Below are 11,011 nucleotides of genomic sequence, written 5' to 3'. Positions count from 1 at the left end.
CAGGTACATTTATCATGAACTAAATCATCCAGGAGAAAGCGATTCTCACACTGCGGTACCACCACCGCAGGAGTGAAGTGGAACCAGTTATCGGAAAAGTTGTTCAGGGTGGCTTGGGTGGTAGCATGATTGTGGACTCTCTGCTTGAAAAATCCAGATTGCTTCTAGGCAAGATCAAAAGCCACAAGGAAAGCCGCACTCTAGCCCACCTGTGATCAGTGAAACCATGGGAGATTGAATTGGGGTTTTACATGACAAACCAACGAAGGGCATCTGGTATGCCCCCCCAGCAGAGGGCTCGAGACTAATTTCAATCACCTGGGGATCTCTAGCTGAAACGAAAAGCTGTTACATCGTCTTTCAGAACAAGCCTCGGTCGGATTGCAGGAATCTTAAACCTAACCTGCCACATGCGGAGCTGTGTGCCAGCAATTTCTCAGAGGCACCGTTTACAAGGCAAAGTAAGGATGCAGGAGAATACACAAAACAAGTTTATTTTAACACAGTGGAGCTTTACAACACTTCACAAAACAATACAACATGTACTGGAAAACCAGGCGAGGTTGCATGCACGGCAACATGAAAGTAAGAGGAGTAGGGAGTCTCCATTCTGAAGCGAAGTGTCCTTTGGCTGTACTGCTGTTTGGTGAGATTCTTGGGGTGCATGCTAGTGCTTGGAGAAGTAGTCCTTGCTTCCCTTGGGGTCGGGCTTCATGGTGTCACCCCCAGGCTTCCAGTTGGCAGGGCAGACTGCAGAAAGGACAGAAACAGGATAAAACCAGTCTTCCAGCATTCAATGACCGTGAGCAATAAAACGCAGGAAGGCCACCCAAGCAAAATTCAAGCCCTGGGCCCGTTTGCTCGAAGCCGGTTAACTTTAACCGCGGTTAAAAGTTAACCGCCCTTCCCTACTAGGTACCTAAAAGTACCTAGCCAAGTTTGACAAGGGCTGGATGAGCGATAGCTCCGTGTTTTATTATGGGGTGGCAGCTGGTGTCACCTCCTGGCTGTAGCGAATATAAGTGGCTTCCGTGGAAAGGTTCCCGAAATGGGGGACCCAAAAAGGCGCGCTACCGTGTTTTCGCGACGCAGCGCGGCATACATTTGAGCTCGGGAAACAATTTTTATTGCTCGTGGTACAGGTAATCGGTAAGGTAAAACTAAATTAACCCATGTTTCGAAAATTTCTAGATATTTGGCTGTCTGAAGTGAAGACATGCCTCGTTGAAATTTCCTTCCAAGTTCAAGAGAGGACGACGAAGTTCAGTCCTAGAAACGATGGGAAATAAGTGAGCATTGAAATGCGGGTGTTACACCGGTAGCATGGTTGGCCGGCATGCAAGAACTGTATATAACTGTCATAAATTGAGAAACCTGTAATTCGGCTCCAGTGAAAATTGACCTATTAGTAAATTACCCTAACATTGAGGAGAACATTGGAAGTGTAATTCAACGATCCGCGCGCACTGGCCTTCCACTTATAAAATATTCGAAGTAACTAATCATAATAAATCGTTGACGAACGCGCGTGCACGGCAAAATTTGTTGTAGGCTTTTTGCTTTAGAATACTTACTACTGCAGACGCCAGCATGCGCAGCGCGTGCAACTACACTCTTATCATGCACCTCGGTGCTTGGGAAATTTAGCTTAAGGTCTATGGGGACGCTGTCTGCTTTTGTGTGCTATCAGTACCGGGCCGACTGAGTCAAGGTGATCCACTTTTCAAAGACGTTGCCATGCCGACAACCGTCTCGTTCATTTAGGCTTATGAATTCCCAGAATCGAAAAACTATCTAAAAAATGTGGCGATGTCATTGCTCATGCTTTGCGTTTTAAGTGAGGTAGGGCAAATCGAAAGCCTCCTGCACCATTCATTGCTGACAAACGCGCCCGATATTGCAGCTGAAACGACGTATTATTTCCAAAGCGAGCGGCGCTCACTCAACGGGGCACCGCCATGTTTCCCCGCAGTCCTTACTCTGCCGGTCACATGACCTAAAATTCCCCCTCGTAAGGAAATCCGGTTAACCGCGGTTAGTTAACCAGCTTCGAGCAAACGGGCCCTGGTCCACTTAATTAGCCAAAAGCAAGAAGAGTCCTGCAGGTGCCAGAAACGGTATGGCTTGTATAACGGAGCAATTCTGGCCACCCTACCTTCGCCGTGCTTGTCCGTGTACTGGAAGGCCTGGACGAGCCGCAGAGTCTCGTCAACCGAACGTCCGACGGGCAAATCATTGATGGTCATCTGGCGCAGCCTGCCCTTGTCATCGATGATGAACAGGCCCCTGTAACGGTACCACAAGTGCCACCGTTTATGCAGATGCCGTAGGGATATGTGCAGACGAATGACAAGCCAGTAAGGACCTCATAGACCCTAGTCTCAAAGGAACATCTTTTTTTACGGGGTTTCTAGTAAGGCTGGAATTGCAAGGATGCGTGCAACACCCTCAAATGCATAGCACACAGAAGCGTACAGTAAAACCTCGTTACAACAAAGTTGAAGGAGCGATCGTAATTATTTCGTTATAACCATTAGTTTGTTATAGCCAATGTCCATTTCTTCCCACTATTAGCAAGCAAGGGGAATTACGATTGCTTTGTTATATCCATTAGTTTGTTATATCCCATTTTGTTATAACGAGGCTTTACTGTACAAATTTCATGGACAAAACAGTGGAATAGATGACCCAGGCTCCGTACCAGTGCCAGTCTTCAACTTGGTCCCATATCAGTCACAAAAGGACTGCCATGAGCATGGACAAATGCCATACACTCCTAAAATAGTTACCGAAGTGGCCAGAGTGAATCAGAGAAACAGCCTATTGCGAAACAGAATTTACGGACCGTCCATGAGCAATGGTTTTTAGTAATATCAGAATGATGCCAAGCTCACGACGCTCCAGCACAACCCTATAAATGGCACTTGACATATAGTCACAAGCGGTCGTAGTGAAGTCTATCGCATTGAAATGCAAATTTGCAAACCAGCTTCCATTCCCAAGATACCCAATTTAGGAGGTATTGTTATAAAGCATGCGAATGTACCACTGGCTTGGTAACACTGGGCCCTACCGGAAGGGGATGCCCTCGTCTTCCTTAAGGACACCATAGTCCCGGGAAATCTTGCAGGTCTTGTCAGCAAGGAGAGGGATGTTCATGTTGCCCAGACCGCCCTCTTTCCTGGAAGTGTTGATCCTACAAGAGGGGTGCAAAATATCTTCACCGTTACAAGCATGTGGTGCTTTGATGGGTTAAATGTAGTGGTCCTGAGCCAACTACCAAGACGCTATCAACAACAGTGGGCAGTTGGAAACAAATTGCCAAGACAACCCCAAAGGTTGGCCTAGCGATCACCCCTACAAGTTGTCAATAGTTACAGACAAGCATTGACCCAAAAGGGGCACTGAAGTGCTCTCCAAAATCCTTGCTTTATGGCCATAACTGTATTTACAAGCTCCAAGCATTTTAAAAGTCCCTACATAGTCTGACTACACTGTCTATCAATATACATTTAAGTTCAATTATTGAAGAGACATCACCGTTACCATTTCTCATCGGTGAAGAGCTATCTGGTCTGAACAGTTTTTAAACATGGATATGCTACAGACAAGGCCAATGTGCGGCATGCATTTCCAAACCCGGGAAGCAGACAATGCAGGTCTGCGTTCATTGGCAGCAGGTGAGCGGCGTTTGGCAACTTCCGGTTCCTAAGGAATGTTTCACCGTTGGACAAATGACTGAGGTGCAAGCACAATTCCGAAACCTCTAGACTGGGGTTTTCAGAACACACTTAGACAGGCTTGCAGATCATTGCCAACAGCTATACAAAATTTACTAAAGAACCGGAAGTAGCCAAACACCGCTCATCTATTACTTGAACAGAAGCACAGAAAAATTTTAAACACCAGTACCATTATGTAACAAAAAGACTGTATGGATGCATGTAAGTCAAGACAACGTCCGCTTCAATCTAATAAGACGAGTACCGAGGAGGAAGACCTTAGAGCAGCGTCTCATCGTTAAATCTTGCTAGAGAATGCCAATCTGTGTCGCCACGAGGCGGGTCCCTGGAGGTGTGGTCGAAAAGGTTAAATCTGTTAAATGAATGAATACTCACTTGAATAGCTTTCGTCAAAGTATTTAGAGGTTGGTTTTTTCTTGCAAAATTGAAAAGCGTAGCCCCCTCCCTTCCCGTAAAAAATAGGGCCAAGAAACTTGCTAGAGTCAACGGCGGGTGGCGACGCAGACGACCAAGTAGAGTTGTGGGGCGAATTTGGCGAGCATACCGATAGATTGCGTCTGGAGCAGCATGGGAAGATGCAGCCGACCAGCGAAAGGAGACGACATGCAGACGAAATCCGTTGGCAGCAGAAGTGCAGTTATGCAGACACGTTTGTTTTTACTTCAATTGTTTCCTTTATGTTCTGCATTTATTTTACAACCAAAGGTACATTACAAAAAGGTTATGTTAATTTTAATAAACCACGGTTGTCGCGAGACGTCTCGATAAGCAGGTAGCACCATCTACCCATATGAGTGCCAAGCAGGCCCCGACACCCGACTCTTGTCAGAGTGGCTGCCTGCCATTGACCCTGGAAAGTTCCATGGCCCATTGTTATACAGAAATGAAGGTACGCTTTTAAATTTGGAAGAAAACCAACCTGTGAAATGCACCTTTGACGAAAAGTTTAGATTGCTACGTGGAGGCGTCAAATATTACGGTCCATTTTAAATCAAGCCTGGCGACTTCGGACACCCTATACATTCAGAGAAAGTTGTAAAGTTAACCAATTTGCCCCATTGGCGAAAGAAAACCACAAGGCTGACACGATGGAGGGAAAACAAGGCTAAGGGAGAGGGCATACACACCAGGCAAGATGGCAGAAGTGACTATCCGTCGAGCACGCCACCACTTCGCAGTTGATCTTCCTAAACTCCTCCACATGGTCGCTGAAGGCAATGATCTCCGTGGGACACACAAAGGTGCTGAAACAAGGAAGGCCAAAGCATTTTTTAAGGCTGAAAACCACCACACTCCACCCATGCACATAAAACATTCGCCATTACTTGAACTTGGGTTTAGTGACACAGGCCTAAAAGTAATTTTCTCGCTCAAAGTCAAATGTGGGGGTTTTACATGCCAAACCTACGACGGGCATCTGGCACGCCCCAGCGGAAGACTGAGGATTAATTTCGACCACCTGAGGATCTTTCGACGTGCAACCGAAAGCTCGGTTACCACAGCGCCTTCTCCGCAATAAGCCTCTGTCATAATGCGGGCACCTCGGTCGGGATTCGAACCCGCCACCTGGGGATCTGTAGGCCGGCGCTCTCGCCTCGGAGCCACCGAGGCGGCTAATTTTCTCGCTCAAACAGGTAGACAGAAATGCAGTGAAGTGCAAGAGCGGTAGGGCATCGCAACACTTTAGAAGAGACTAACTCTCCAAAGAACTTGTTAAGCACCTGGAATGAACACAAAACAAATAGTTCCCAACATTTATATGCAAAAACGTGTGCACCATTAGAGTGCCGCGCGTGCAGCTGGGCAAGTAGGCAGCACGGCCGTGGCCTACGGTTATCGTGCTTGCTTCCCACGCGAAGCAGGTTGGGTTCAATTCCTGGGAGCGACTGGTCTTTATTCTTGCAATCTAGTGCTCCAGTACATTCGAGAACTCTGTTGCTTGTTCGAGGTATGAATGTTCTAGTCGCCGAACCTTCTAGGTCGATTGTTCCAGAAGCCAACGCGTGTACATAAGGGGCTCCGCGTGTCAATCCACAGACAGCCTCCCCCTAGCGCTCAATCCTGGTCTTTCGCCGGCGTCGACAAATGCAACGCTGGCCTTTCCATTTTGTTTTGGGCACAAGTTTGCCCCATTAAATGTTTAGTTTCTTCAGTTATTCACCACCTCATCATTTGTCATTCGTGACAATAGGCACACATTTGAGGTACATACGTGCGCACCAATCTTTCCGGCTTCTCGCAATGCCAAGGTCAATCGTTGGCACCCTATATGCAAGTTAAACCAACTGGAGTAAGTGCCATCACATGTACTCACAAGTCAAGGGGATAGAAGAAGAGAACCAGGTATTTTCCCTTGTAGTCTGAGAGCTTGATGTCCTTGAATTGTCCGCCGACGACTGCGGTACCGCTGAAGTCCGGAGCGGGGTGGGTCAGCTTGGGAAGTGCCATCTCTCTGGAAAGGGAGAAGAGGGAAACGAAATACATTAACCTCTTAGCTAATCACGACCGTGCTGTCCGTCACAGCACCAAGAAGCCCAACCCCAGTGCGGCTCGTGTCTTGAAACTCTTTTATATGCTACGACAGAGAACTCCAGCCCGCTGCTCACCCTCTTGTGGACAAACAATGGAAGGGGCTGTCGGCCATGGCATTGATGTCACCAGACGGATCCGGGCGGCATGTTTGTGCAGTTTTAACGAAAAAGGCGAGTGGGTTAACGGAGAAATTTTAGCATTCAGCTCCACCACAGAGTAGCATGAAGAAACCGGGATGTCCCATTTCATTACGGTCTCTTCGTGGGACACAATGCTGTGCATTTCGGGTCCTACAGTCTCAACCTGTACGCAACATGACAGCGTCAATGCAAAGGTCTTCTTTAGTCGACAAACAAAAAGACAAAAGCTTGGTACTTGCAAGTGATGAGTGCTCCGCTATGGTATGACTTTGATGACGAGTCATACTTTGGAATATTGGGAAACTCGTTAAAGCGGGCAATTTACACGAAAATTAAAGAAAATATTCACTTAGGCTCTAGATCTAGTTTGCAGCTCTTCCACCCTCTTGAATGTTTCCAAAAGTACCACACACTAAAGAACTTTTAAATGGACACATCCGATAGCCAAATAGAAGACCGAAGTGAATGTTTTCTTATGTATTTACACGCAAATTGCAGACTTTAAATAAATTTATCGCAAGCTTCATATAAAAGGAAAATACCTCTTTCATAGTTGCAGACTTTAAATAAATTTATCGCAAGCTTCATATAAAAGGAAAATACTATGAAAGAGGTTGAAGAAACAAAGCGAAATTGGATTCGCACTGCTCCACATATGCGATTCCCGCAAAAGCCAGAAGCACCTGTATCTCTCGCAAATGCAACGGCGGTCTGCAGCTGCGCTTGCTGAAGGCCGTGCTCCGTTTATCGCCCAGTCATCATGCAGTGCAAGCTACATCGCTCGCCAAACCCAATCATCTGTATTACCACGACACTGCGCGCAAGCGTGCGCAAAAAGCTCGATCACGTGGTGCGGACCGACGTTGATTGGACCGACGTTGATTGGCGGAGATACGCAGCTTTTCGTGTAATTATCATACTGTAAAACACGTTCAAAAACAGGATACAATTTTTTTTTTTTTTTTTCCAGTTAGATATACAGCACTTTCGGGGGATGGTGACCGATTGTTTCCGGTGTCAAATTAATTGTTTCTTAAAGCAATATTTGGCTTTACTTTACGTGCACGCGTCTACAGCCAGATGCCGGACTTGTACAAATACTGATAGAAAATAGTAGATTAATTCAGGATCGAAATACAAGTCTTGTCAGAAAAACCTTCACCGCGATTTCTCCTGTTTTGTAGTTTAACATCGTGCTTTTTACATCGGTTAGCACATTGGAAGATACACTACCTCCAAAATTTCCCGCAGATCGGTACCTCAGCAAAATTTTCACTTCCGCCTTCAGTGGCCGAGAAACTCCCTCGTTCGATCAGATAAAGGTCGAGCTGAGCGCTAGATGATAAAGCCACGTTATCTACGGGCAAACCCCTCGTAGTAAATCCGCTATCAGCTGACGTAAAAACGAGGGGCACGCGTAAGCGCGCTTGATTGCACAGGCGATAGATATTGCCTAATATTCTTTCCGGAAGGCAACGGAATTCTCGGAAACGAATCACAAAGAAAAATTTCCGCAGCAGGCCTTCGTATGTAGAGAGGCAAGGCATGTGCTCCGAAACAGTTTCCGCGCTACTGCCCACGAAACTACTGACCGAGGTTCAGTGCGACGCCAACAGTAAATTTCGGCAAAGATCAAAGCGGAACAATGTGACAAAGGACACAATCACACGAGACGACGGCGCTGCTCGAGGCCGAAGAATGAATTAAATCATCACTAAATTAATGCCACCGGCATCATTCGAGCCCGCAGAATCAATTATTCCGGTTATCTTCGCTGATCCCGATAGAAAAACGACGTCCGCTCACCGTACTTTGCGCAGGAAGGACAAAAATCCAAATTGACGACCGGCACACTGCAACACAACTTGCCGCTATCTGCGGAAGAGCACGTTCGCTTTCTACTCTTTATGCGGTTTTTCCCGTCTATGCGTCACGTGATGTGTGACGGCAACCGGATGTGCATCGGCGCGCACATCGCCGGCGCGCCGTTGTGCTCGATTTCCAGAATGTTCTCGCCTTCGATACCGTTGGTTTCGCTAGTTTCGCGAGTTTCGCTGTAGTTTCGCCCATTTCGCTCCGTACTTCGGTTGCGCGCGAAGTTTGTTTTCGCTCTCTTTCGCGAACCCCCCAAAAAAAAAATACTTTTTAGACATGAGGAAGATACATAGAAAGGGGGGACGGACACGCTCGTTTTGTTCTTAAAATACTTTTGACGGCGATTTCCTATCGTGTTTCTAAATCAGCGTGGCTTCGATTGGTTGCTTTCAACATTTAAAAGTATCAAATGCAATACTGTGTAACTACGACGCGGACCTGTTCAGAATTTTGGTCTTACTTTAGGAGAGCGGGTGTACGATCAGTTTAAAAGGATATGGAAGTTGGGCGAGTTGGAACGATAACGTAACGGAAAAACAGCGCGAAAAGAAAACGGACGAAGAACAAGAAACTGACAGCACCCATCGCTGTTTTTGTTTTTCGTTATGAGAGAGAAAGAAAACACATTTACTGACCCTCAGTTCAGGGTGTCAAAGTGGTGTCCAGGAGGACGCCATTCAGCAGGGTGAGGATAGGTGGATCATGGATATACGTACGAGAACAAGAGCAAGCAGGGCAGCGCTGTGTCCAGTCAGTTCTTGCTCTTTGCTCGTTGTCTTTTCGCGCTAATTTCTATTATGATACGATCAGTGTTGTACTCGACAAGAGTATAGCTGCTTCACAAAGTACTTCGAGCAGTATTTAAGTTCGTGACAGGCTACTACTGAGTAAAGAAAGTATATAGTCAAACCTAGAAGTCTGCTGAATGTCATAATTTCTCACAAGTGGCGACCTTCAGTGCAGTGCCTATGCTGACGTGACGCAGTGGCACGTAGCTTGCTTGCACTGCCCGCCAGCTTAGCAGTCAAGGGTGTAGACTTCAGTTCAGCCAGTCCATACATTCTTTCGTCATAAGACAGGGCCGCCTCACTAGAAACAGCGTCTCAGCTGAGACTGGGAAAGAAAGCACTGGCAAAGCCAGCGCCTGAGCTGAGCGGGGCTCGAACCGCGTGTCAAATGCTCGCGCGGTCCAGCCTTTGTTGCAGTGCTTCCTTTCACACAGCTGAGACAGTCTCAGCTGAGACGCTGTTCTAGCAAGCCGGCCCAGATGTCGATTATTGGAATGGTCAACAGACCTTTCCAATAATCAGCCTCTGCGCACTGCCATCTTTTTCTACTGGCTGTCGAGCGTGTGCTCAATGTGCGCACAGCAGTCTTCTGCGAAATATCCGAAGCCCAATGACTCAGCATTTTCCGCGTGTGTGATAAGGGCTGCAAAGGTCCCTAGACAGTCGAAACGGACCTGACATAACTGAGCTTAGCTCAGTTTGACTTGAACCATATACTGACCTAGGGTGCCTTCATGTCCCGCATGAAGGCACTCTATATTGACCCTCGTACGGTTAACATTAATTGTATAGGGGCGTGCGAAGAATGGCGCCGTTGTCCTGAGCTTCAACAACAGTTTAGAGAACCGGTTATGGTGCATTCCACCCATGTACAGTGAAGGATATGAACGTGAACATTTGACAGAGGACGTCTGAATGGGCCAAGACTAATTGGAAAGGGGGGACGTCCAACCAAGCCCTAGTTAACTACCCAACGTTTTGAGGCCTACTCGGCCTTTGCTTCGGGGTTGCGGCTGTAGCAATGGCCATTGAGGAGCACTATTTTTGTTTTTTATTTGTATTTTTTTTTTATAGTGGTACATTTCTTTATCGGCCAATGATATCGCGAAGCCCTTTCACGTAGGAGGATGGTAAGGGATACGAAATGACGTGGCGCTATTCGCGTCGAATCACTATTCCCACCATCCCTAATTAATCGTGGAAACAGCGCTTGAAATGCGTATACGGAGCACTGTTCGACTCGAACTCATCCTGTTGCTGCTTCCAGCGAAGCGCTCGGCCGGGACTTGGGAGCGTTCGGAATTTCCGTGCAACATCCCCCGCTCCGACATCATCATCACCTCCGCACGACGCATGCAGCGTGGCGCACAGACTCTCGCGGAAGAGGCGAACCTCCCCGTGACGTTGTGGAAATGGTTCGTCGCCGACAATGCCCGAGGCTTTCTTGGCAGACTGCCGCGCGCCGCCCTTTCCCACCCTCGTGCGCTCCTCGTACCCACCTCTTTGGAATTCTCGGAACTGGCTCCTAAGAGTAGGAGTAGCCGAATCACGCTCAGATCATTCGCGGCTCTGGCAGCGCGTGAGAGAGGGCGAGCAGACGTGAACTCAGACAGTCCTGGCACGTCTGAGCACCTGGCTAGTCCGACCGGTCAAGCAAAGTCACCTAGTTGCCTTCGCCACATATACAACCGTCTGACTTCCTCAAACACGCACGGTCGTGGACAGAATAAATTGACCAAAAGGCGTGAACGCGCTTTGTAGGGTTCGCGTACACTTGATCGGGGCGTTGTGCCAAAGCGTGTGTGCGTATATTGGAAACGGCGGTGTCGAACCAGTGATTATCAAAATTTCGCCGGCGAGGTTTTGAGAGTCACCAACTTGCCTCACAATTGGTTCAACAGATTAATATACACATCTAAGTTCAAACATTATT

At 47.4% G+C, this 11,011-nt stretch overlaps 1 protein-coding gene across 2 annotated transcripts; it reads right to left on the bottom strand.

The window, feature by feature from the left end:
- Nucleotides 1-478: 478 nt before the first annotated feature.
- Nucleotides 479-8,343, bottom strand: LOC8037639 (peroxiredoxin 1). 2 transcript variants are annotated; one of them, XM_042289528.1, is made up of 6 exons: nucleotides 8,222-8,343; nucleotides 6,058-6,195; nucleotides 4,871-4,987; nucleotides 3,074-3,196; nucleotides 2,156-2,286; nucleotides 479-750 (listed from the first exon to the last, which is right to left on the bottom strand). In XM_042289528.1, the coding sequence occupies exons 2-6, from the start codon at nucleotides 6,189-6,191 to the stop codon at nucleotides 668-670; spliced, it is 588 nt and encodes a 195-aa protein (XP_042145462.1). In that variant the 5' UTR covers nucleotides 6,192-6,195; nucleotides 8,222-8,343; the 3' UTR covers nucleotides 479-667. The 2 variants fall into 2 exon arrangements, with proteins under 2 accessions (XP_042145462.1, XP_042145463.1); XM_042289529.1 differs by lacking the exon at nucleotides 8,222-8,343 and adding an exon at nucleotides 7,099-7,219.
- Between the last annotated feature and the right edge of the window lie 2,668 nt (nucleotides 8,344-11,011).

This window comes from Ixodes scapularis, unplaced genomic scaffold, assembly GCF_016920785.2.
Source record: "Ixodes scapularis isolate PalLabHiFi unplaced genomic scaffold, ASM1692078v2 PGA_scaffold12__126_contigs__length_90152505, whole genome shotgun sequence".
Lineage (NCBI taxonomy): Eukaryota > Metazoa > Arthropoda > Arachnida > Ixodida > Ixodidae > Ixodes > Ixodes scapularis.
This window is presented reverse-complemented; position numbering and strand designations above follow the sequence as displayed.